This window comes from Pseudopodoces humilis, chromosome 2, assembly GCF_049639895.1.
Source record: "Pseudopodoces humilis isolate 2021_Gansu_Grassland_sample_001 chromosome 2, ASM4963989v1, whole genome shotgun sequence".
Lineage (NCBI taxonomy): Eukaryota > Metazoa > Chordata > Aves > Passeriformes > Paridae > Pseudopodoces > Pseudopodoces humilis.
In genome coordinates, this window is record NC_142201.1 from 77,800,228 (window position 1) to 77,828,081 (window position 27,854).

The 27,854-nt window shown below is 46.8% G+C and overlaps 1 protein-coding gene across 1 annotated transcript in view; it reads right to left on the reverse strand.

Annotated features, from left to right (window-relative positions):
- Positions 1-24,055, reverse strand: part of AMOTL1 (angiomotin like 1) — a 54,070-nt gene extending 30,015 nt beyond the window's left edge. Inside the window, exons 1-3 of the mRNA XM_005516199.3 lie at positions 23,979-24,055; positions 12,969-13,115; positions 9,620-10,505 (exon numbers count right to left, since the gene is read on the reverse strand). Of these exons, the coding sequence (XP_005516256.2) occupies positions 9,620-10,505; positions 12,969-13,115; positions 23,979-24,021 (1,076 nt within the window). The 5' untranslated portion in view covers positions 24,022-24,055. The remainder of the gene's footprint in view (positions 1-9,619; positions 10,506-12,968; positions 13,116-23,978) is intronic.
- Between the last annotated feature and the right edge of the window lie 3,799 nt (positions 24,056-27,854).

The following is a 27,854-nucleotide window of genomic DNA, read 5'->3' on the forward strand; positions in this document are numbered from 1 at the left end:
CAGGGAAGAATAGGAAGTGAGCTGGTAGTGGATCTGCTTGTGAACTAGGCTTACTAGCAGGCAGCACTACAATACATCTGAATCATAATTTGCAATGGCTGGAAGATAATCCAGGAGGATATCTGAACAGTGAGGGTAAACCTGCACCCAACAGCCAGATGGGATCAGAGTCCCTCACCCAACCCACCTCCATCCCTCCATCCACTGCACAGGCAGCCCCTGAAGCCTTGGCCAGGGGAAGCAGCCCCAGGCAAAATCTCACTGTGCACAGGCTGAGCCACTCCTCAGCCCTGATGCCCAAGTTCTGAAATTTCTACATGGATCTTGTTAAATAAACTCAACCCAGACCACTTGGTACCTCAGTGTCAGGGCCCAGTCTGGCTGGAAAACAAGCTGGCTGCTGGACCCCACCTGAAGTCTGCAGTCAAGCACCTCCTGGGATTTGTATTTTAACATAACTACAAGCTATTAGGCTTGCTGCTGATATCATCACCTTTATTTCTGTACCCGAAACAAGGCACAAGACATAACGAACAATAGTATTTACCCCACTAGGCCTCAAATATCCATGAGTATTTTTTCTTAGACAGACAATTTTGTGCTGTATGAATACATAGTAATTATGGTTACTGTTGTCTTCAGCACCTACACTGCTTCTCAAAAAGAGGTTTTCAAAAGCCTTCAGTGTTGACCTAATTCTACTGACAATAACCCATCATTTCCTTCAACTGCAGTAGAACAAAGCTGAAAAGTGAAGGCAATTTTAAAATCCTGCCCTAGAAAATGAACAGCACTGCTCTAACAAACTTGTCATTGCCACAACAGCAAAGAAAGATGACAATGCAGCCTTAATCTTCTGTCCAAACTAGAGTGAAAGCAAACTGGCTCTGCAGGGCCCCAGACAGAGCACATACACAGCCCCACACTCTCATCCCAGCTTTGCCCAATGCATCCACTCTGGCACAGAAAGGTACTGAAATGGAGGAAACACCGAACACAAGTACACTGCTAACCTGGTCAGAAATACAGACCAGTGTCCCTGGGAAGAAGATCCCAGCAGAGCTTCATGCAGCCAGCACTAAGGAAAGCTGTGCTGAGCTCAGCCTGGCCTTGAGATGGCTTTTACCTGCCTAGCACAGACATGTTCTAAAAGGCTGTAAATTAAATATCGACGGAGGCAGCACAGGAGAGGGGACATTGCCCCTGGGCAGCTCCCAGGGCCAAAAGTGCTGTTCTCAGTCCCAGGCCTATTAGTTCTCTGGCAGAGGTGCAGGCTAATAACTAAGGAGCTAAATGTGGATAAAACTTTCTAAAAGACATGAAGCCAGGGAGGTGCTGTATGACACTTCACAACAAAACACAGGAATTCACAGAATCACAGAATGGCATGGGTTGGAAGTGATCTTTAAAAACCTTCTAGTCCAGTCACCCTGTCACAGGCTCAAACACCTTCCACTAGATGAGGCTTCCCAGGGCTCCAACCAACCTGGCCTTGAACACTTTCTATGACAGAGCATCCAGAACTTCTCTGGGCAACCTGCTGGAGTGCTTCACCTCCCTCAGCATAAAAAAATTTCTTCCTTATATCTTATCTAAATCTACCCTCTTCCAGTTCAAAACTATTTCCTTTTGTCCCATCTCTACAGGCCAGGTAGAATGTCCTGCTCCAGCTTCCTTATAAGCCCCCTTTAAGAATTAGAGGGCTGCAGTAAGATCTCTCTGGAGCCTTCTCCTCTCTGGCCTGAACAACTCCAACTCTCAGTATGTTTTCATAGAAGAGGTGCTCCAGTCCTCTGATCAAGGGCATAGTTCTCACACCATCCCCACAGTCCCTCTTTCTTTCCGGTGCTCCAGTGTGCAAACCTGGCAAGGGACCTGATGCCCATCATGGGACTTGGATATTTGCTCAAAATTCTGACCAAAAAATAATACCATGAGTGAGGGATATCACTCACAGCGCAAAAGATGCTCCACAAGCGAATGTGGACTCAGAGAAGCAAACACACGTCTCCTCCATTCTGCTGACAGTCTGTGCTTCATTACCACAGCAATTAATTCAGTTAAGTGTGAGCTTGTTCCTCTTTACCAAAAGAAAAGGCACCACTGGCTTTATGCAAGTGAAAGCCCAAATGTCTGGACACAGTTACTACCCCTACTTAGTAGAAAGTAGAAAATTTGGAAGATTTGCTGCAGTACAGATTTTCTCACTTCTTTATAGGAATAGTGTAGAGCAACAGAATAAAATTGATCTCTGAATCTAAACCAGTGGAGATACAGCAATTTTTCATTATGAAGCAGAACAATCTTTGCCCATAGATACACCCTTTAGACCCTTGCATGAACTTTTGACACTGTACTTTTGGGAAATCTTAGACTTTCATCAATTTAATCTTTTCTTGTCCCTTTAGTCAATCTAGCTTTACACTACAGAGGAAGAAAAGACCACATAGATCTCTATTTTCTTGAACTGCAATTTACTTTTTGAGCTACTCAAGATTTACACCCCATAGCAGCTGCCAGCCACCAGAGTCTCAGCAGCCATGGCCACAAGAGAGATTCTCCAGCACTTTCCAGCTTCAAAACTGAACAGGTACAACAGATTTTATCCCTCTTGATGCACAGCTGTTAAATAAAATTAATGTTTCTACCTTTCTTTTTACTTGTTTAATCTGTCCTAATTTAGTTCTGACTTAGCCAACTGCAAAATCTCTGAGTACATATGCAATAAAATAAACACAGCAATTCACATTAACAAATCAGCATTTGCAAAAATAGGAATGTTATAACATCAGCTTAGTTCCTATCCAAATTCTCCTGTAAAGCTCCAAAGAAACACAGCAACCAGGATTATCCAGAGGTCCTTTGGGCTTAGTAAAGAATGACATTCTCACAATGCTTCTACTGTATTTTAAATGTTGATCTTACTCTGCATTAGGGCAGGTTAAAATCTTTCAGCCAAACACGTTTTAGTTGAAAATCATCCTTCTTAAAAGCATGTGACAGTGGAACATTATGAGTTTTGACTATCTCTGCAACATTTCAGCTATATTTCTATTAAAAACATTTTTTTGTTGTTGATATTATTGTAGAAGGAGGACCCCCATAAGCTTCTGCAATGTATTGTAAAGAAGGAAAAAGAGAAAAAAATTAAAGAAAACAGCTTTTTGAATAAACAACACCAGCAGGCAGTGAGGCTTTCAAGGGCTACTGTGCTGGGGTCACCAATTACTCTTTCTTTTCACAGATACAGCTTGTGATACATACATAATAGCTTACTACCTATAGCTCACAACAGGATGTCTTCAGCAAAATACCTGACAATGGACCTCACTTTCATAAGAAATCCCTCCAGATGTTGGGGTTGCCTAAGCCCCCAAATTTAGGCATGGTTTCAGTACTCCTCTTATACTGGACCACCTGGGAGCAAGAATTACCAAGACAGAGGAATTTGGGGAGAATTTGTAACTTTATGTATGAATAAGAAACATGGAAAGAAAAAGTAATGATAAAGTCCACTTGCTGTTGATGACCAGAAAATCATAAATACAATAGAGCTGTTGTTGGATAAAGCAGCACAGTATTAGTAATAAAATGAAAATGCCTGTAAATGTTATGAAAAGGAAATTCCACCTCAGCCTTGCTACAGATACAGTGAAGGTCTCCTCTGTCCAGGGATGGAAAGGGGCCAGTGGAGGAAGGACTTTGTTTCCAACACACCATAGCATTAATTCATAATTAAAATTACCTCCTCTAATCTATTTAGCTCATCTTTCTCTGAATACTCTGCCTTCCTTTGTCTCTAGGGCAGACTGGCCTATTTCATCTTCCAAAGACCCTCCCAAGGAACTTTAATTCACAACTTCACGCATCTTCTGTGGATGGTCTGGCTGAGGCAGCAATAAGAATGAGGTGTTTCTGCGGTGCAGTTCTTTGAAGTTGCCTTCGGCTTTTACCTTACAATGAGACCAAAAAAGTGCGTAAAATGTGCTTATTCCTGCCTATTGACTGGGAACTAGTCTGGATACTAACCTCAGCCCAGGTGTCTACCTGATTTCATTATGATTTCTGCAGTCATGAAGCAGACTTCAAACACTCTTCTGTCTGTCTGCAAATAACATGGAAGAAACAGTATTATGACCACGCAGGAAAAAAAACAGGATCCTGGCAAAGTCAGCAACACCAATCTGATGGTTATGGTGCAAGGAAACACAATTATAGATCCATCACTAAATGGTGATACAGAAAGAAATGGGAGAACATTTGCCAAAGCCCAGACACAGCCCTCATGGTATTCTCTGTCTTATAGAATCAGCAATAGCTGCAGCACCTTGTAAACACAAGTGTTTGTTTCAAAAAACATTCTGCATACTTGAGCTCAGATCTCTTGAATTCACTATTTTGTTGGTGACATTTGTTAGTTCTTGAAAGACTTGGCCCAGCTTCTTTGGCACGATTATGTAAAGATTTTGCAGGGCAAAATTATAATCTAGAAAGACATATGCTGTATCAAATATATCCTTGGTAGTTAAGAGAAGAACAGGACATTGTATTTCCTCACAGAGATCCACACTCAGAACAGATTCTCAGCATAAGGAAAAGGTGCCATCCTCAATCTCTGCAATTCTAGAGGAACCAGCTGGGATAATAATAGAGAAGGGTAAGGAGAAATGACAGGGATTTCCACCCAAGCTGTGGAAACAGCTTCATTTCTCTTTCATTTATTTTAATGTAAGGCACATTAGACCAGAAGGAGAGGATACAAAGCAAAGCTCCTCTGCAGGGCTGCCAGCATTCACATGGAAGTGCAGCCTCCAGCCCACGCTCATGCTTGGGCTATCCTTGCAGAGAAAAGCCAGGACAAGTCACTTTGGGTGTAACATCCTTCAGCTTGTCCACAGTGCCAGCAAACTCGCCTGCCTGGGCTGTGTCAGGGAAGAAAACAAGCTCCTTGTGTCCTGTCAGCAGCCACAGACATGGCTGAATCAGTAAATATCAATAGGTTGTCTGAAAACAGCAGTAATATGTGGGGGGGATAAATATACAAACAACTGGAGAAGCAGCACACTATTTCAGCAGTTAATTATAGACTTCTACATCCTGGCAGGCTGGAATTTTATGAGGCACATAAAAAATGGGATGTATTTAAAAAACAGCCCAGATTTATTCTTTTCATTGATTCTGCATGCTAACTTTCAAAACGCATGGATTAAATCAGAATGAAAAGGTGCCTGCATGATTGTCTTCTGCATGTACCAAAAATTAATTCCCCTCAGTAAGAAGCAGAGTTTCCAGTTCAAGGCTTCATTTGCATTATACACACTTTTTATTAATAGTACAGAGAAAGAAATCATTCTGAATAAAAGATACCAGGATCTGACAAGAGCCACTGGGATCAGTGAAGGGGATTCATTGCACCGATTGATCTGGATCACTGCTTAAGCAGAACATGAAGAAACAGTATCGACTTGAGCAGGTCCAAATTCATCCAGCTAGGAATAAACACAGCGAGCTAAAGAAAAAGGGTGAAAAATACTATCCTGGGCTGTGACAACCCTCACATGCCTGACTGGATAAGGAGCTGTATGGGGAGATCCCAGGGTGCCAACTGCAAGTGTTAATGAGCTATGTAAACAAGGAACACCGAGTCAAATTGGAGGTGTTACTTCACCTGATTAAGCCTCTGGTCCAGATGGTACTGAACCAGCATTCAGGTTGGCTTTCCACAGCGAAAAAAAGGGATTTTGACGAGAGTGAAATAACTACAGGGCTCTGGGCTCCATCTGTTAAATGCATTAAAGGACTGATAGCACAGGTCTCCCCACTGTATCTGACGAAGATTTTGCAAAATCCCTGGTAACAAGAAAATACAGGCTGAAACTAAAATGGAGATTTATGCCAGAGATGGCAATTAGCTAGTGGAACAAGGCTGTAAAGGCTGTGATGGATTCTCCAGATGGAGATTGTTACACTCACCAGGACTGAACATTTCACAAACTGGAATTAATTCACAGCATTGTGCAAAAATCTGAATTAGAAAAGTTCCAAGCCCTTTTACCTAACAAGCTGTGACTTTCTGAACCTGCACCTAAGGAAAGCTAGCAAAGACACCATTCAGGAATAGCTGCACATCTAGGAAAGGAAATATTTTCTAAAGATTATTATACTTGGCCAACTTAAAGCATTCAGAAGTTGTGAGTCAGGGCCCCAAGTATCAAGCAACTGGCTTAAAAATACTGATATTTTAAAAGGAAAAAATACTAGTTCATTTTTATTTGCCTTCTGGTTGTTTTGTCCTTTAAGCTTCAATGTTCAAACTCTGCTCTGCAATTGCGATGTCTATGAAACAGAAGTCACTAAATCTAATTTATATAAATGCTGAGACTACCCCTACATCATATAATTCTAGGAATTCTTCAGTACAACACAAATTATCTTGAAATTTACAATGAATTTCAATATTTCACCCTGATGATTATAAAGGCGATGTTCCCTTTAAAACCAGTCATATGCAAAAGAAAAAGTCAAACCAAATAAGGAAGTTAAGCAGCAGCTAGTTATTCCATTATCCTTCATCAGCTCCCTGCCAGCATTGGTCCATTTCCAGCCACATTTCCCTTGTCAAAGAACGACTGTGGGGGAAGTGGGGGCTCAGTGACCCTTTAGGTATTTTTCATCCCTGGTATCTGTGAGTGCTTTTTCTAGATCGATGCACTCTCTTTCTCCTCTTTTCTGGAACACACAAGCCTTTTGCACAGTCCCTGTCCAGAGGATGCCAGGATGGATGGGCTGGGGAACTGATATGACCAAGACAGAGGGAAGGAGATGCTGGGGTGTATGAGATTCCCAGTTGACCATGAGCAAAGTTCTGTTTCCATCAGCTTCTTTCCCAGACACTGATGAGATGAAAGCTGAAATTCCTCACCTCACTTGTTCCTCTAACAGAAAAACCAGCCTCTCCAAACCCTACCCCTACTGTTAACCTTATGAAACCAGGCAGTACCCAGTCTCAACCTCTTCTGTCAAGGTCCTCCATCCCAGCCAGATGCCTGGCAGTGAGCCTCCCCAGAGCCCAGGTAAGGGGAGAAGCAGTAAGCAAGTGCAGTCACAGGAAGGTTTGTGCTTGGGAGAAACCCAGGAGTGTAACACAGCACACCCCGCACCCCACACCTCCAGCAGGGCTCAGACAGTGACTGGTGCCCAGACAAATCCTCTAGTAAAAACAGGGCTGACATCTCTGAACAGGTAACCTGCCTCTATCCTCTCCAAAGATTTAAATATTTGGCGCAGAGACCACTTTATGAACTTGCATTTTAACCATCCCAGACGTGGGCAAGCCCACCCTGTCATGCAGCCCAAGGGGCATGCAAGGATGCACTGGAGCACAGCTGCTGCAGATAGAGAAATGACAAGTGATGAATAAGCACACAGGGACTACAGCCACCTCCTAAATGCTTTTGTCAACCAAATCTTCCTGGGTAACAGGACCATACAGGGATCCTACAAACCATGAGACCAGTTATAAACTGGGATAAACACAGAATAAACTGAGTTTATTTCCTGGTTTTTAGTGACAGCAGTTCATAATAATTGAGAAAAAGCCCAGATAGTGAATATTTTAGTGTGCCGAAGCAAAGTGAAAGGTTGACATCCCTGTGTTAAAAAATATAGAGAAGCCTGAGATGAGGATGAAGACCATCACTTTGCTGAGACCCAGAGGCTCACTGTCTGACATCTGAACACAGCCAAATGTTCCCCCATTCACTGAAAGGAAATCCCCAAAATCCAGCCACCATTCAAAGGGAGCCAAGAAGGACCTGAAAAATAACCACATGTACATCAGGATCCAGAAGTGCCTTGAATAAAGCTTAAGAGACACCACACACCTTAGAGCAAACCTAGCTTTGATGAAACAACCCCCAGCCATGCCAACCCCCTAACCTACATCTCTACAAGCTTGCTGGCATAGCCAGCAGGGTTATACAGAGACTGAGAAGTATTAAGGCCCTTGCTGAGTTGCAAGAAAGGTAACACTGAAGATTTTTTTTAGTAAGTGTGCAAACCTTGGCAGCTCTGCTGTGTCACGCTGCCAGTCCTCCGCTGCACCGCATATCCCTCCCCTTGGTGCCCCTGTACCTGACAGGAGGGAGATTTCTCCAGCATCATGCAAAGAAAACAGCACAAAGGGGTAGCAGACATCCCCCCTGCAGTGTGATTTTTGGGTAAACGATGCTGCCTTGCCAGGAACAAGCAGTGACCACCATCATGAGCCAGTGGATTTCGCCCCACAGCTGCTGGGGTGATCCAGCATTTGCTGAGGACTGGCACGGAAATCTGCACTTACTCAAGGGGGTTTCTCAGCATTAAACTTGCTGATCAGGCAACTGGGAAAAAAGCTCTGGGAGTGGCCCCAAAGGGTTTCCCACTTGACCCCACTGAGGCTCCCAGTTAACTGAAATGGTGCATGCAGCACCCAGCTCCACTCACTTGCACAGACTCAGAACACTCTGTGGCTATTGAACCACCATTTCCTAAATGTGATAAAAATACCCAAACTAGCTCCTTTTCTGTGGGGATGAATCCACTTGGTGCTGGAGATGTTTGTTAGCATCACAAACAACTGCAGGAAAGCATGGCCCCAGTTGCCCTCACATCCATATAGATCTTTGCATAAACAGGCAGTTTTGCTGAGGTCTTAAAAATACCATCTTGCTCTGAAAAAACAGCATCAACTCTTCACAATGGCCATACATGTAGCTGTAGAAAGACCCAGCACAGGCCTGCCTCTTGTCACAGCCACCGTGCCCCTCTCACCAAAACTACATTTTGGTTTTCTACCTGTCTCGACATAAAACCCATCCTTTCTGCAAACATGGAAAAACAGAGCATTCCCTCCTGCATTTCATGCCTTATGCATTTTGGGCAGAAAGAGCCAGGTCAGTTGCACCACCTTTTCTTTGTGTCTGTACTGTGGTAAAATAACTGTGTGTAACTTAAGGTGATGCCAACAAAACCTTTGGTGATTCTGGCATCAATAAAGACCCAATGAGGCAGCTTGCAACATGGAAACTGCTCACATTCACACCAAACAACTTCAGACTTCCAAACCCAACAAAATAACTGTCTGAGAGGCCAAAGAGACAGGGATGACGAGACAGAGAAACACTTGCATTTGGGTACAGCAAGGAAAAGGAGCCCTTAACACACCACCACCTCTCTGAAGGCAGGACCCGCGCCACTCGCAGGGATGAGCGCACAGCTAGCAAACAGTGGATTACTTTTAATGCACTTGCAATAAACCTGTGCTCATGGGGAGAGCTGGCATGGGGGGCCCAGTACCGTGAAAGCCCCACGTGAGCTCTCTGACAAGATTTAAGTGGCACGTAAGTGGAATATAAGCTTTATAGAGTCCTCTGGGAGATGCAGGTGCCTCCACCAGCCAGGCCTGCCATCCCGGCCACAGGATATTATGTCCCCACTGCAGGGTGCGATGTCCCCACCATGTGCCTGGAGCTACAGCTCACTCTGGCCGTGTCTGCACGAGGCCCAAGCCCCAGACACTGGCTCCTCCAGCATGGGCAGGACCAGGCGGCCCTGCAGACCCACCCCCAATGGACATTACCTGCTGACCCCGTACTCCGGGGGCGGCTGGTAGCGGACGAGGGCCAACTCTGCCCGGGCGGGCTGGGGCGCGGCGTAGGCGGCCTTGAGGACATCTTGTGATGATTGCTCACCGTAGAAGAGCCCGTGCTCCTGTGCCTTGCTGCCTGGGGCTGCTGCCTTGCCTTTGTAGGGGTACTCGGGAGGCGGGCCCCGTGGGTCCGTGGCCTTGCTGGGTTGTGGGGCTGCCTTGAAACCCTTCCCACCTCCTGGGGCTGGGGGGTGCTGCTTGGCCCCGTTCCTCTCCAGCGAGAGCTGCATGATCCTCTCGCTCAGCGAGCGGACGTGACCCTGCTTCAGCTCCTTCAGCGCCTCATCCTTATGCGCCTGCCCGCTGTTGGCCCGGTTCACTGTTGGCCTCCCCTCCGTCCTGGCCTTCTGGCTGGAGGAGCCATAAAAACCCGGTGTGGCGGCCGTGGCTGGTGGTGCGGGCTGGCCACGGAAAAACTGAGACTGAGCCTTGGCCTCCTCATAGGTGGGGAGCTCCTCGGAGCTGTGCGGGGGCTGCGGGGCCCGAGGCTGCTTCTCCATGGCAGCACCGTCCCCCTGGTGCTCCTGCCCCTGTGGTTCCTGCCGCCCTGACGGCTGGACCATTGGCAGGTCTTCGGGAGCAAGGTTTTCTGCGGAAGAGAGAGTGCTGGCGGTGCTGTTGGAGGGGCCGACGCTGCCCGTCGCCTGGTGCTGTATGGCCAGCAGGTTCATGTTCTCGCTGGGGTTGCCATACCTCAGCCGCTCCTGGATCAGGCGCTGCAGGACGGTGCCGGCTGCCACCTCCTCCGCCCCTCGCATCTCCGCCTCTGGCACACGGCGGAAGCTGGGCGGGCGCAGGGTGCAGAGGGTCTCCTCGGCTGGGCAGGGAAAGAGAGGTGGCCATTAGCTCTGCTGTCCAGCAGGTCTAAACCCCCCTGCTGTTTCTTCCCTTCCTACATCCCACAACGGTGACCCCGTGCCCAGGATGCACCCCATGGGCAGTGTCCTGCCAGGATTTTCCTGGCAGCACAAGGGACATGGCTGGAAGCCAACAAAGGAGTCACAGCACTGCTCCCTGCTCATCCTCCACCCCTAAACTCTAATTCTGTTTGGCAGTGACCCCTAGGAACACATTCCAGTCCCATTCCTGGCCTCCCCCTCCATAATATTCCAAGTGCTCCGTACCCACAGCTCTGAACCTCCCTCTAAGTCAACAAGGGACATTCCATGTCACAGGGAAATTCGGTATTTTCTAACATGGATAGGACAGGACAGGAAAGGAAAGGAGCCTACAATGGTTACCTTATCCCACTGCCTGACCAATTCAAAGCTCACAAAAAGTTAAAGCATTTTATTAAAGGCCTTGTCCAAATGCCTCTTTAAACATTTGGGGCATTGACCTCCTCTCTAGGAAGCCTGTTCCAGTGTTTGACCTCTCCCTGGAGATGGCTTGCACAACCTACAAGGAGGCAGCCTGCATGGCAATACCAGCTGCTGTATTTTTGATGGCCAAAGGTATAAATGTACTGCGTGCCATGACAAGATAAAATGTAAAACTTGTCACAGAAAAACTGAAATGGAACTGAAAATTAAATGGTCCTAAAGGTCTAAGAATAACCTGTGCTCTGGCATCTTCCTCTAAAATTGCTATTTCCCTTCTGGCTGAAAACACTATCTCTGAGAGAGTCAATAATAACCGTTGTAATTTTGCTGGGTCAACACAAGGAAGGCATTATGGTCATAGATGTAATGACAGCATTTTAAAAAAAAAGCACAGACAGATTAGCTACACAACTCTAACACAGGCTACTGGAAGTCATTCAGAGTAAATGGCAACATCTTTGCACTATATATGCAGTGGAGCTTGCCTGGAGCTAAGAATCTAGAAGCATTTGGACAAAGCTCTCAGGCACATGGTGTGATTCTTGGGGTGTCCGGTGTAGGGCCAGGAGCTGGACTTGATGATCCCAATGGGTGCCTTTCAACTCAGCGTATTCCATGATTTAACCATGGCTGAGACCTTTGGAATCCCTCCCTCCTGAAGCTCTCCTTCCATCCCAAAAGTGCTATAAAATGTCTATCTGAACACTGTCTGAGCTCAGAGGAATGTTCCTGAAAGACTCCAGTGCAGACAAGAGTGAGAAGAGTCTTCCAATGTCCCTAGTCAAGAAGGAGGTGTTTTCTGCAGTTTGGTTTCTTGAGGTCACTCTTGGCAACTTTCTCTCTCCTGCTGTTTCCAATTCTCAGAGGAGTTTGTCAGGACTTACATTTGTTTCTTGGCATTTGAAAGCAGTTTAAAAGCAAACTTTCTCTTGAGGTCTGGTCATTTCCCTGAGGTTTCATCAGTTACTGCACATGCTGTGGGATAACTTATATACAACCTAGATGCCAGAGGGAAGGAAAAGCCTTTGACTCTTAACAATGATAAGAGGTCATTTCCCTTAACATTTCTGTGGCAAAGCCTTAAAGATGATTGTGGAGCTCAAGAGGGAGAGAAGATTCCCAGGCTGTTTCACTCCACACCTGCCCTAGGAGATACAGCTCTCCTGCTTTCCCTGAAAAAATGTTATCTGCCTGCCAGCCTCACCTGCTGGGGTTGTGGCTTGGCCACCAGCTATCTGAGGGTCTGTCAGCTCCTTGGGATTGTGTTTGAGACAGGAAGACGCACAGACACACAGTGCATCTCCTGCTGCTCAAGCCAAGTATCCAGCTGCTTTATACGTCCCTGCAGTTACAGCAAACTCTTGCTGCTTTGTTCATGTCACCACAGCACACAGAAGCCTCATCACATTGGACATTTTTGCAGACAAGCAATAACGTCTCCCTAACACACCAGAAAGTTTACAGTCTAGGTTGTTAGACAACACTGGAGAAAAGCCTGAGGGATAAAGCCATCATCACACAGTCAAAGCAGTTCTTTATAAAACATCAGGATTTCCACTTCTGTGCTAGTCATGTTATCATCCTTGTATCTTGGAGGCGTACTTTACATTGCCTGTTACTGAAGTCCAGAAGGATTGACCACAGTGAACTTTTCACAGTGCCCATGGTCTTGCTCCATCAGCAAAAGAGCCATGGAAATTGGTCCAGCTGTGCAGCAAAAAGCAACCATGTCCTGAAGGACAAGTGGAAATGATGCACCCTCCACAAATAGAGGTGACAAGTGGCAGTGGGTCACAATACACAAGCCAAAGGTAACTTTGACTCTACAAAGAATGAGAAGCTGGCCTTCAACTCACTAAATAATACTTGTAAATGGTTTAAACTGCTCAATTTATACTTTGTGAAAAACCTGGAAGTAAATGCAGTGGGTTCATACAGAAGCGTGACCATGCACTCACCAGCTTTTTCTTTGGCACTGATCACTTCAGCTGTTAGCGGGGACACTTCATGCCTGCCAGCAAACAACTGGTGATCCTGGTAAAGGAAGCCAGCCTCTTCCAGTACCTGGACTGGGCTGGTAGGCTTGTAACAAACAGCTGTGGAGCCTGTAAGAAAGAAGAATGGAATGCCAGTAAAGAAACCGCATGAATGACAAAATACGAAGCCATGACTTACAATAGTAGTCCAAAAAAATTTCTTGAGCATGGCTAGGTGCTGAGAAGCCCTTCTGAGGCCGGTGAGCAAACCACCTCTTCAGGCTGCACTTCCCAAATAACGCATTAGCTCTGAGGAACTAGAGGCAAAACATGGAGTCACCAGTGCTGTTTCATGCACTGACCCAGCCTGGCCTACAAGGTCCTCGCTCCACGTACAAAGAAAGGTTTGTAAGAGCTAACAGTGACAAGTCACAAGCTCGCTAATCAAGGCATAGCCCCAGGACATGAAACCAACAGAGCCAGCGTAATACTGAACTAGGGTGTGGGTAAAAAGAAGGAAAAGTGAGGACACAGCCACACATTAAACAGGGCTATAGTCTGGGAAAGGCCTTACCACAAAATCTGCTCATGAGTAATAGTTTAGCAATACAGAAAATTGCTGAGACATAAAATACAACCACTGCTATCAAGGGAGAGAGTTTATAAGTCACTTTGTCCAGATGTTCTTAATATGGTAAGAAGCGGATGTAGCTGCAAGGCCATGGGAATTTGTCTGGCAGACCAACTGCATGGGATCTGCATGCCCCAGCCCCAGCATCCCACAGAAACTGATGGCTGGACTGTGCTGGTTTTGGCCAGGACAGAGTTAATTTTCTTCTCAGTAGCTATGTTTTGGATTTGTGCTGGAAACATTGTTGATAACACAAGGATGTTTTAGTCTCTGCTGAGCAGAAGCATTAAGGCCTTTTCTGCTTGCAACTTGGCAAACAACAAGGCTCATCCTAAATCTGTTCTCAGGAGTGCTTGTTTTAACAAGCTGATACAAAATGCATCACAGCAGTGTTAAGCCAGGAATGACATTGGCTTGACTCTATATTTCAAGCCACAAGCGACATTGGCATAATCCTACAATTCAAGAAAGATACAGCCTGTACAGGGTCCAAAGGACAGCTGCAAAGACCATCAGTAGACTGTAGAACCTGTTCTGTGAGGAAAGGCTGAAGGAGTTAGGTCCTTACTCCCCGGAGAAGAAAAGGCTGTGAGGGAGCTCCCATTACAGTCTTGCAGCATTTAAAGGGAGGCTACAAAGAGGAAAGAAGCTCTCTCTTCAAAAGGAGCTACAGTGAGAAGGGGCAGCAAGCACAAGTTGCACTAAGAGATGTTTTATCTTGACATAAGGATGAAACTTTTTACAATGAAAACACCCACTGAACAACCTCCCCAGGGATGTGGTAGAGTCCCCATCACTGGAGGATTTCAGTATGCGATGAGACATTGTCCTAGATAATCTCATCTAAATTGTCTCCTTCCCTCAAAAGGCTAGACCAGATGATCTGTGAGATCCCTTCCAACCTAGTCTGATCTACATTTATATGACTTTTTACTTTCTCATTTTTCTGAGAACTTAGTCATTTTTGTAAAGAGAGGCTCTTTGAGGTTCAAGCCTTGGAAATGAGCATCTCCTGGCTGCAAGTACCCCGGCACAACAGGCACACAGCAGGCTCACTCTCCACTCATCCCATTGGCTGTCACAGGTTTTAGGCTAAGGGAATTGTCATCAATCTCTAGCAACAGCCACTGCCAAGGACTTGCTTGAGCAGGAGGCAGAGTGCTCAAAGTAGCACCAGTGATGCATCCAGCCATCCCTGTGGGGCAGGAAGCCCACAAACACAGGGATCCGCAGCACCCCACTCGGCAGGAAAAACAGTCACCCACAAATGACCTGGATTTATTAATCCTGCCTGCTTAGTTTGTGTCAGCTAACTGCCTGCTCCCTGCATATTTCACACAGGTTACTGCTAACCCCATGCAACTGCATGGAGCAAGGCAGCAGGGGTAGGATCCAGCCTGTCATTTCTACAGGCACGAAGATACTATTTTCTTCTGTGCCAAGAGGAGAGTAAATAGGCATTTCTGCAAAATGTTAATGAATTCATCACTTTACCATTCATATTATGCATAAATGTGTGTGGCAGTTATCTATATTTAGAGAGCAAGAGGGAAAGATTGCTTGCTGGAGTAGAACTAAGCCATATATGTTTGTGAAAACAAGCATAGGAGACTGGTCTGTAAATTGTGCTGATGCTGACACAGATCCAAAAAAAATCTCAAGTACACTAATTTCCACAATTATTGGCCTATTCTGGTAGAGAATAGGATTAAAGACACCCTCAGTTGCTCCTCCACACAAACAGTCCTGCCTTGGAATTTGGAATCCTGTATGAAAGCAGTGCATTTCAAACCCAAGCTTGATTTATGAATAAAAAGTAGATTGGGGTGAAGCAAAGAAAACCTGCACACCCAAGGAAGAAGATAAGCAGCTTCAAGCATTACAGACAACCTGGGCAGCCAGCAGATACTGGTTTGGCCCCACCACTCATCAGAGACAATTCAAAGGAAATAAACTGTTAGTAAAACTGTATCCTCACCTTCTGCATTTTGAGTCTGTAGGCACCCTTGGGTCAGGATTTCAAATTTTACAAGATGAAGAACAAAGTTGTGGTTTTTTCTTTAACAAGAGCAGAAATTCTCACCTATCCACTTGTCCTTGGTTGTCGTGGCAGAGCTATATTCCACTAAAATCAGGACTGGTAAATGCCAGCATCTGCCAAACTGCTCAGTTTCTGATCCCAGTTATATCAGAGTCAAAATCAAGTAGCCCAAATCCAGGCAGAAACTACTGGACCGTGCTGTACCCATGTTGATGTTTTATGATCATAAGATGATGTCATGACGTTTTATGATGTTAAAAATGATGTAACAATATTTTATGTTCATTCACAGTAGGTTTTAATAAAACGTCAGCTGTAACTGACACAGAAACCAGTTTCTGTGTAACACAGGAAACAGCTGCCAAGAGATCAGTGCTTGGCACACAGCCACAATCCAGATCATGGGCAATAAGGCACCACTTGAAAGCTTAGTGGAACCTCACAAGCCATTTGGAGCAAGGCACAAGCCTTATTTCTTTCTCCCCTTGCTGTCACTGGAGCCTCCCAAATCCCAGCTCCCTTCTCTAAAGGAAAATGCTTCATTACAATCTGACTCTGACATGGTGCAAAGCGCCCATCCAATGGTCAGGCACTTGTTCCTTTCCCAGACCTCCTCATTCCTCTACAACGCTCACCAGAAGAGCCGCTTTCATCCCCATAACTGATTCCTGGTGCCAGAGCAGTGGTGCCCAGCAGCCAGGAATAAGAAGCCAGTTGAGGGCAATTTGGGATGAAGATTATCACTCCGCCAGGGGCGTGTCCCAAGGGAATGGCTTTCTATCTTACCCAAACAAGCTACACACCACAGCTGCTGCCCCATGTTTTGTGACAGCCACTGCCAAGAACCGACCTCATCATGTCTGTAGGTGCCTGTGGGCAGCTGCCAGCTGTGCTGTGCCCTCCCCTCTCCCCTTCCCAAAGCCAGCCCAGCCCCCTCAGCCCCAGAATGCCAGGATGCAGCCCAGTCCATAGACATCATGCCTTCAATTGCTATGTATCTAGTGTCTCTTACAGCCAGTTCTGTAAGACATGACCATATTTCTGGCCTTCACTTCAGTCCTTGCTAAACGGGGTAGCTGCTCTAGGCCTTCATTTCTGCATCTCTACCAACCCTCCCGCATCTAAGTGACTGCCTGACACCAGCTCATTTGTTTTCCTTTTCTTTTAGATAAGCACACATTCCACTGTATAGAAGCAGACATATTATCCTGGAGTTTACTGCACAGCAGTGAAATTCATTTGAAGATTCAGAACTATTTAAATGAATCAGCTGCTAAGATTAACACCAGACAGTCAGCCAGGACCCAGAGACAGCAGAGCAACATTTAAATATTTCCTGTTTCTGATGTGGCTTCAGTCTGGTTTTAAAAAGGATCTAAAGCAAACCACATAGGAAGCTCATTGCTGTGACATGAGCGGAAAACCATGTTTTTAGAGCAGTAACAGCATATCCAAGAAACAAATGTACAAAAACAGTCAGAGAAGATGGTTTTCTTACAGCCAAATTGTACTACTACTCTCATCTTCAGTAAAACACCGAAAAGATGCCACTTGTGAAAACACAGCTTGCTGCTATTTAGAGGCAACACCACAAGGCAGAGCCCAGGTAATGAGTTTCTGCATCACACCCCACTGCCCACCCAGGTAACAAAATGTGGCTGCCCACAGCACAGCCCATGCTGCTGCCACGTATGACTCCTCCTCTACCACCTAAAACCCATCCAGCCAAACAAAACCACAGAGCTGACCTCCAAAAATTCCCCTTTCCATCTGTACCCTACTGACCAAGTGGTTCAAAAGAGACTGAGGTGTTTCAAATATCATCCTAAGCAATCATCCAAAATTAAAAAGTAAGTAAGGTGGCTTTACACTTTCCTATAAACCCTGACACAGTATGTAAAGGAAGTCCAAAAATGACAGAATGAAAATTACATCATTTCCAAGCCCACATCTGCCCTTCTGTATCACAGCCATTCCAAAAAGGAGTACAAATACCTTATTCCACATTTAAAATATTTTCTCTGTCCTGTTGCTGCATAAAAATTTCAGGTCAAAAAGGGAAGAGAATTATTTAAGGGAAATAACAAAAGGACAGTAAAGCACGCCAAGGTCCCAGGGGCTGCACAAAGGCTGTGCCATGAATTGGCCAGGGTGGACCAATCAGCCCCTGCAGTAGGTGACAGTGACCCTCTGAGGCTGGACACCCCTCTATGAGTATCCTGGCCCACGAACCCTACTTTCTCTCTAAGCATTGGCCCAGTCTTGAGAGCAGGGATTGCCACACCCTAGCCACACAGCCATGCCACTCTCCCAAAGCTGGGAGGAAGATTTAAGTTTCCTTTGGCACAGAAAAAAATAACTTGTGTCTCGCTTCTTGGTTTAGGCATAAAAATTGGACTCCTAACAATGTCACAAGGGATGCTTTCGGGACCTCCAGCAGCACAGGGATTCTTTTGCAGCCACAGCTTTGATGAAGTGCAGGGGCTCCGGCAGCCACTGGTGATTGTTTTCCATCAGCAGCTCCCCAGTCAATGCACAAGTTTTCTAGGTCACTTCTGGGGTGGCTGACTCATCCTCACACCCCATAATTCTGCTTGGGAACCTCACATCTGCTGCCAGGGCTCCTGAGCCCTGCGAGGACTGAACAAGCATCACCAGTATTATTTTCACAGGAGCAGAGCAATATCTTGCAGGACAAAAATCCAAGACACATAATGCACACCAGATGTGAGCGAGCAGCACCCATTTCCCACATGAAAGCGAGAGAAGCTGCACCCCCCCTGTGCCTGGCAGGATTATCATACTGAGCTACACCTCCACAACTCACCGCTCTGGGGAAAGAAATCCTCATCCCAGTATCCACGTTGTATCCAGGTATCCAGGATCCACGTTGTGCTATTCCCTTACTCAAGAAGAGTTCCTGGAGTCACCCATCCTCGGTACTGTCATTTCACTCTCCAGAAAGTCCAAGAAAGCACGAGCAAGACTAATGGGTATAGGCAATGGAGGCAGCCAAACCCCATCTCTCCCAAAGAATTGTGCTAACACGTCCAAATTTAACTGCCTACAAGGATGAACATTCTCCATGAAACTTCAGCCTCACATGCTTATTTTCATATATGCTTCCCTTCAGCGAAAAACAAGGCAGGGGAGAAAAAATCCTATGAGAGAAGCAAAGCAAATGTGCTTTGAAAGCAGCTCCTGAACCTGGCGTGAGATCAGATGAATACAGGAGAGAGTGGAGCCAAGACTGCCTCCCTGGGAGATCCCCTTGGATGCCCGCGCTTCTCCGCCTTCCTGATGGAAATCAGGTGTGCTGGCGTGTAGGGGCAAACAGTGCCCATCACCACTCTTTCATCTCAGATGGTAACAGGTTTTATAATGCTAGAATAACATGCTGGTTTTTATCCTGACCCAGGCTCACCCCAGAGGAGAGGCAGGATATAGGCAGAGTACTCTCATCACACCTCCAGGTGCCGAAGTCAGCTGGGCATTAATCCGATGGAGGAAGAGATGCATATTCCTTAGGCAGCTGCGCTAGGCTTTGCAAAAATATGTGCATTTTTAAGGTCTCTCTGTATTATAAGCTACACACTTGCTTTCGTGGCTATAACACTGAGTCTACAAATACAGCCAGCCCAAATTTATTTGAAGAATTGAATCAATAATTGAAACTCCTGCTTTGATCAAAGTGCCAGTGGCACAATGACGACTCATGTCAGCATTGCTGCTCTGAGATGAAAGGATAAGTATTATCTAGAGCTAGAAAGTAGGGGAAGAAACTCCCAGTAAAAGAATGAAATACAAAGGCTGACATGGAGCTCACAAGTGAGACAATACTTCTGCTACAGCCACACCGCTTGTCAGCCCAGCAACTGTCTGCAGACATTTTCACTACACTATAAATTCTGACTTCCAAGCAGTAAAAAAACCCCCAAGATAAAAATTCATCACATAAATTCTTAGGGAAGGAAATCTTCCACTGGGGGAAAAAAGCAAAATCATCAATCAGCTACACCATACAGACAAGACACTTGTAGAGCAGGAGTTTAAGCCATGATAAATTTTGCTGTACTTACTGCCTTTAAAAATGATCATGTTACAGAAAAGCACTGTCATGATCCGTGTCACTTGGATATTTAAGCCCTTCCATTAATTAACCAGAAGTGAAATAGGACCTAGGTCTGTGGATCATTCAGTCTTAGTTCCTTGTTACTTCAAGCAACTATGTTATAAAATTCCAGTCTTGAACTGAATAAACAGCATCTTGAAGACGAGGAATTTTTTTCACCCCATTTGGAGGAGGTTTTGGGATCTCTCTTCCTCAGACACACAAATATTCCCACTCACAGTCACGGACATTGCTCTTTATCCATCTATTTTTTTTTTTTTTGCCAGTGGTGTCCTTTAGGTTAAATAGCTTTCTCCCTGAGTCATTCCCACAAACTCGCAGGGTACAAAGGAGCCTGGGATAAGGACAGAACAAAAATAGTACAAAGGCTGTACAGTACTCTCTAACTGAAAAGGCGGGCATTGAACTCCATTGTATGGATTTCTAGAGTTTTTTCACTTTCCTTAACACAAGCAACAAACCATCCAAAGGATCCACAGTTCTTCACTTGATCTGTGTGAAGAACTGCTTGCAATAACCCTATACTAAGCAGAGTCTTTGCACAATTCTTAAGTGTCATAACTTAAAGCAAAAAGAAATTAAACCTTCTTCTCACCAGAATATATATTACAATTATGATCCTTCCATTATTATATTATTACATGCAATTTATATTCAGCCACTTTTAAAATGTAGAAATTTAATAAAGGTATTCTATGTAGAAGTGCTAACAAGATAATTGCCTGTAGTTCTTGCTCCCAGATGGCTCAGCTCACATTTAGAACACAGCAAAACCACAGCAACAGCCACTGGTGTGGAGCCATCATATCAAAACTAGCCTCAAAATGGTGCTCTGGTCACAAGCAGAGGAATGGGACATGTCACTAGCAGGGACCCTTTGTCCATCCCAGGTAGCCATCACAGGGAGGAATTTCACTAAAAGCATTTTTAATCATTAATTCCTTCATTAAATTAAATATGTCATTATTTTCCAGCCTGAGACTTGACCACTGGAGTGACTGTTGTCTAAAGCACATTTATATTTTTGTTAGCCAACATGGTCAGAGCAGATAATCTCAGGTGCTGCTCCATTATTTAACCCCATGCTACATGTCTTTGAGATGTGCTATGCCCCTGCAGATCACCCCTCTCCTCGGCTGGTGCTGCCTTGACACGTGCTGGCTGTCATTGCCTGGTTTGCACAAAAACAACGTGCTACATCTTCATGATGTGGGACAGACGTGCATCAGGAAAACCACAGCCACACACCGTGGTGGGACACACCTGACCTGGACAAAGCCACTGAAAGCCAGCAAATGCTGCAGGATGGGGTACACCTTATTGTGTGGACAAATTCTGCTCTCACATGCACCAATCCAAATCTGGAGCAGTTTCACCAGCTTCTACAGATTTACTTGAAATTTACACCCACAGTAGCATCTCACCTACTCAAAAAGTCACTAAAAGGACCAAAAATGGACACAGACATTTCCTAAATGCAACATTTGAACAGAAAAGCTGCCCTAAGAATTTATTTTTTTTAGAAGTGATGTTGTTCTTGTTACTATTATTTTCTACTGCCATCTATTTCTACTTCTGTCCTGAGTGGAAGGCAGGCTGTTCCATTTAAAAATTCAGGACACAAATGGGGACCAGATTACATCCATCCCAGAGCTGCCAAAAAGCAATTGCTGTATGAAACCAAAAATCCTCCTGGGATTTTTCTCAAATCCGCAAAATATTCCCGAGCACTAAACTTTCCACTGGGACTATTACATTAGCAGATAGTCTATGTGTGAAAATCCAAGTATGCAGCCGTCCTCCTAATGGTTTCCAGGACAAGAAGGCTGCACAGGGCACACACTCCTGCCTTGGCACCAAAGATCATTTATACCAGATCTGGCCTTTAAAGCGAGTTACACGCCTATCAGTGAGAAATAAAGGCTCTGTGGACTCAGGCTTTCGCTTCCTGAAGGAAAGCTGCAATGGTCAGCAGTAACATCTCCCCACAATCCTAAAACACTCGTGTCCACAGAGTCTGGTTGTGCCTGACCCTCCCCGGGCTGCTGCTGGGATCCCTTCCAGCCCCCTTAGGTGTGTCTTTGCTGGAGAAATGCAAACCAAAGCCTTTGGCTCTGTGCTGGTGTTTCCTCACAGAGGAGCTCCTGCAAGGAGCACCAGAGCTGTATCCCTGCATCAATCCCTCCATCCAGGGACTAATATGCAGAGGGTTTGGTCCAGATCGCCGTGGGAGGCCAGGACTAGGAAACTGTCCTCACGCCTGTCACCAATCCTGCAGATATTTGCACTTAGGAGAGGCCACATGTGCCCCTTTGGATTGAAGCTGCCCTCCTCCAGCAGCTGAGTGCTTCCCAAAAGAAAAGGGAAAGCAAAGATTCCCCTGCCAAAAGCTGACAGAGAGAAAAGGGGACATCAGGACAGATGAGAATGGACGTGCAGGTGATTGGTGGGATCCCACTGGCCCCACACAGCCTGGGGAAACTGGGAGGCCCAGCCACAGCAATGCTGTGGGGCACACACCTCCCCTATTTAACAACGTAAAACCAGCCTCCCCAAATTCATCCTCTCACACCACTGCTCCAGTCGTGGCTGGGGATGAGGAAGGCCAGGCAGGACACAGACCCTCCATGCAGAGCTATAACACACACCCAGAACAGCCCCAGAGAGAGTTTTACTATGAGCTCTTGCCCACCCAATATTCCCTGCCCTCACCACTAAGACATTTCTTGATAAGGTATTTATAGAACCCTTGGAAAAGCTTTCTGGTCATTAGAAATGACTATGTATATATACACATATATATGTATGAAAGTAAATATATATACATGGTCTGTATTTTATTTATATATAATACATGCAGCCACATATGTCTATAAACATATGTGTAAATATATAAAAATAAATAAACCCATATTTACATATATTTTTATATATATTTAGTATCTATATATAACTATATACACGCACACCTGTTAGCAGGAATGGCTCTGCCAGCTAGCTATGCTCAGAAAAATTCATAGGACTCATGTTCACTGCCACCCTTCTCTCGGGAAGCTTTTAGGCTTATTTCTGTACATAAAAAGACATAACCTGAACCTGAGTGGCTGCACGAGAAGGGCCTTGCAGACCCTCAGCCACCAGATCCCCGTGTCTGGCTGTAGCTGCCCACAGCTCCCGGGATGCTCGCACAGCACCAGGAAAGAGAAAAAAAACCACCTCTTTCCATCGAAAGAGGAAAAAGCCCAAGCAGCGACCTTCCTGTACTTAAAGCTATGAATCACAAAACCTGGCAGGAAGATTCGGGTTAAATTCATGTCGTGGGCTTTTTTTTTTTTTTTTTTTCCTTTCAATACTGACTTTTTTTTTTTTTTTTTTTTTAAACAGAGTTTATCTTTGTTCCCTGCATGGATAGGAAGGTTAAATATAAAAAAGTTCCCTCTCACCATCCCCCTGCAACAACAACGTGAGAAAGCGCTTCCCCGGCGTGGGAGGCCCCTCCTGCGCGTCCCCTGCGGCCGGCGCTGCCGCCCCACGCACCCGCGGGACGGGACGGGACGGGACGGGACGGGGCCGCTGTCCCCGCTGGGTGCTCCGAGTGACAGCCCGGCGCTGGGGACCCGCGGGGACGCTGCGGAAACGGGGAAACCTTCCCCGCGCTCCCGCTTCGCTCCTCCCGGGAGTGCCGGGGCGGCGGACCCCCGGCGCGCTCCTCCTTCAGAATATCCTGCGGACACCCCGCTCCGACCGGGGCAGTCTCGGGGCTCGCCCCGCGCCGCTCTGGCTCCCCGGAGCGAGGAGGATTCCCGGGGAGGACTCCGGGAGCGGAGGAGCGGGAGCAGCGGCGGCCCTGGGGTCTCACGGAGCGTGGGGCCGGCCCAGCACGGACTCGGCCCCGCTCCCGCACCGCCTGCGGCTTCCAGGCAGCCCGGGGGAGCAGCGGGGTGCGCTGGCTGCGGGAGCCGGCGGAAGGCTGCCCAGGCCTTCCCGCGTCCTCCCGGGAGAGCGGCGGAGCGCGGCAGCACTCACGGGTGGGCATGAGCAGAGACATCCCGCAGCGGCACCCCGCACACACGTGGACACGGTCACCCGCACCCCCCCACGCACAGGCACACGTGTGAACAAACATGCACGGACGGACACACGCCCGTGCGGGGACACACGGACACCGTCTCCCTTCCCCGCCATTACCTCCGGCTCCGCGCCCCGCCGTCCCCGGCAGCACCGCTGCCATCCGCGCCGCTCCCCGCCGCCGCCGGGCGCGCTCCGCCGGCCGCCGCGGGCCGGGCCGGGGCGGGGACACCGGGGCGGGGACACCGGGGCGGGGACAGCCGAAGGGGCGGCTCCAGGGGCGGACCGGGCACCTCCCGGCGCGGGGCGGCCGCTGCGCGCCCCTCCCGCCGCTCCTGTCGGGGATGTGGGTGAGGCGCGGTCGGGGGAGCCTGGCGTCCCCACCCGCAGCCACTGAAGACACGTGGGTACGCCTGGGGCTAGCCTGTGTGGCTGCACGGCTGCCCCGGCTCATGTCTGGGGATGCTTGGGATCTAAATCCCGACCTAGGTACCGGCACAGGCTCCCTGGTCCCTTGAGAGACAGTTGGTGGGGGTTACACCGAGTGCCAAGCCCATGAATTAATCCCGGGCATCCTCCTCGTCTCCCAGAGCTTCTCCTTGTGTATGGAGGAGCCGATTCATGTATGGAGGGTTCAGAAGAACCCGGCTTTCGGGGATTGACTGGGGTGATTATTTCGTTCCTAAACTCAGCTCCCCGTTCCTTAACTCAGCGCCCCATCCCTGAGCACAGCCCCTTGCCCTGCTGCCCACCTGCTCCATCACACGTCTTTGTGGTTTGGCACACCAGCTCCACGGGATGAGTGTTCTTTAGGGCTGGCGTGACCCACTGCTCCGTCTCCCCAGACCACTCCAGCCCTGCTGCCAGAGGCTTGACAGAGGGGACATGGCAGAGGAGCTCCTCTGGTTTTTGCACAGGTCTTCATTCCGATCCTTGCAGCCATGTGGGCACAAACTGGACTGGGCAGCCCAAACACACCCTATTCCCCGTGCTGCCCGGTAGGTTAGGTATCTTTTCGGATGAGTGGCACTGCTTGGGCTTCCCCATCTCATGCTTCAACCTTTTTCAGTCCAGCAAGCTACCCAGTGATGGCAGGATTGTCCATTGTATTTGTACTTCTTTCTCCCAGGGACTGATGGTGGCTTCTCCCTCCTCAATACTGTGCCAAATGGATAAAGGCAGGTAGGAAGAAATGCAGCAATAGGCTGAAGAAGAAACCACTCACTGTCACCACAGCCCCATAAAGGGGCACAGCAAGACAGGAGCTGGCCCAGCACCATGGCCACAGGACCGGATGGATGCAGACAGGACTCCCAGAAGCTCCAGGCACTGGGAGAGTGCTGTGGTTCACAGCAGTCTGAGGCATTGTGTTTTTGCACCACAAAAAAAACCCAGCTTTGCTCAAAGTTTGGGTTTTGCTCAGATGCAAGACACAGGCAAGCTATAGGATATGGGAACAGTCAAAGAAGGAAAAAATACTCGGTGAAATCAGGTTTCTCAATTCCTGCATCTGTGCATCTCCCACAATAGAAGTTACCTCAGAACGATGTTTGTCATGAGGGCATCCTCAGAGGTGCCCTTCCCACTATGCCTGTGTGCAAGGCAAGGTGCCAGTCAGGGGCTGTCCCTGCAATGTCCCTCTGAAACTTTAAAGTGAAGTATCTTTTACCTGACTCCCTGAAGTCACCTAATACAGGCTGGGGTAATGCTCAAACAGGGGAGCAGCAAATTGCAAATATGCTGGTTTTTTAGGTGGGGGGCAAGGGGCACCATCATATCCTTGACCTCTTCAGGAGATAAACTACAGGCCAGTTCTTAGGGTACCAGGCTTGGATTAGAGATAGATGTTCAGTTCCTTTGTCATCTGCAGATACCCTGAGTATGTGGGAGAAGATTAAGCCCAAATTCGGGTTTTTGAATGCCTAAATCCTCTACAAAGTCATGGGGAACCTTGACAACAGAGTTAGAATTTGCCTTGGATTTGTCAGATTTTCCTACCTCCCCAGAGAGATTAGCTTTGATTATAAGCACAAGTGAACCATGCACAGCTCAGCTGTAAAATGAAGGTGAAATTTTGCCCTTGCTCGTTAAGTGTCTGTTCACCGTGGCAGATGAAGTGGCATGAGGGCACCGCTGTCCAGTGAGTCCACTGAGTCCAGTACAAAGTGGCAATTCAAGCACTGCTTTTTGTCATGTTCCAACTTCATCATTTGGTTGGGAAAAATGGGAGACATTATTTTGGTTATTCTGCTTCCCAGTCTGTGTCATGGGGGCCTGGGGGCAATCTGGCTGTACTGCCCTTGGCCAAGCAGATCCAGCCTGTTCAAAGGCTTATTTGGTTTCTCATTCTGGCCCCAGGGTTTGTGCTCACCTTTCACCTACTGCTGCATGGTGATCAGTGGTGATTTTGGTGCTATAAGAACAAATACATCAAGAAAAATCATTATCTGCCATCTTGTCTTTCAATAGAATTACAAGGACCTGGTGAACCATGCTGTTATGTTCCCAAGGAAAAGACTTTTTTCAGCTGAAGTAGAAATATTGTTTCCTTCTTCTCTCATGTTATTCATTTTCTGGTGTGTTTCCACATGATTTTCAAAATCTTTTTTCCAGTTCAATTTCATTTTGACTCGATAAACTGGTGAGTGGCCACAAAGGATGGCAGACTGGAGAGGGAGTTCTCTAACCCCTTATGGTTCAATACATCTGATAACCTCTGGGGAGCTGTAACTGGCCAGGAGGGTAAGGCAACTTCCACTCAAGCTTCTCCCTTTTGCAGCTTCAATATTTAAATTTCAATATAATAAATTCCATATGTACTTAGTAATTTGTTTATTTATTTATTTTATTAAAATATATTGTTCCCATAATTTGGGAATAGTTCCAATATTTTAATATTTCTTTATGTGTTTGTTTTATGTCATTCTTCTAAGGAATTTGGGGAAGGAAAGAAGTCAATTTTTCATCCCTTTTGGTTCTAACCTGCTCAACCAGGACCAAGTGCCACCAGAACTCCAGTTGTAAGGTCAGCAGATATGATATGACTGTGATATCTCTTTTCACTGCCTCCCTCCTGCTTCTCCCTGGTAGCCATGGATTCAGGAGACCCACATTATCCACACATCCCATGTCTCTTATACCCTCCTAGGGAAAACAAACACTTCTCATGGATAACCCAAGTATTTTGGTGAGCTACACGGGAAGGGAGAAGCATTTCCAGGTGACACCCCTTAGCACCCCCTGCATCACGCAGCATCCCTGCACCATCCCAAACACCTGCTTGCTGGGGAGCTCTGAGCAATTGCTACTGACAGACCTGGGGCTGGACCCCTGAGGCCCTGCAGCAGGGATGTAGCCATCCCAAACCACGAGCGCACCCGGGTATTGATGCTCGTTACATTTGCAGCCAACCATGCGTGTAATCCCACAGATTCCAAATGCTGCAAGCAAACAAATAATTGTCCCGCTCTGCCTGACACTGCAGCAACCCCAAATGCCTGCACACAATTCCACTTCTTGCTGTCACTGCTGCTCTTAGCAGTGGCTGATGGGCAGGCAGAGGGTTCCAGCCCCATTAATACCACCTCTGGGGATGGCACAAATAGCTGCCCTGCAATGCAGAGATCACAGCAAGAGCTGAATCAAGAAATCAGAATACACTGCGTAGAAATTTCCACCCAGGCAAATTTGGTAAGTAAAAACCACAAAACATTTGACATAAAAGGTGTCCTTACCATACCTCAAGTGGAGAATACCCTCTCTCTCTTCTTGATAGCCACAGGCTTAACCTGCCCTGCAGAGACTTCTAGCTACTGGGAAGAGGCAGATCCTCTTGCAGCATTGGAGCACCCCTTTCTAAATCACATCTGTGGAAGGTTTTTAAGTAACCTTGTAATCTGGCAGCCAGTAAACTCAGCTCCAGTAAACCTGGAGCCCCAAAGAAACCTAAATAAATAATTAGTCAGTGTTAATATTTCTACCACGACAACAGTGCAT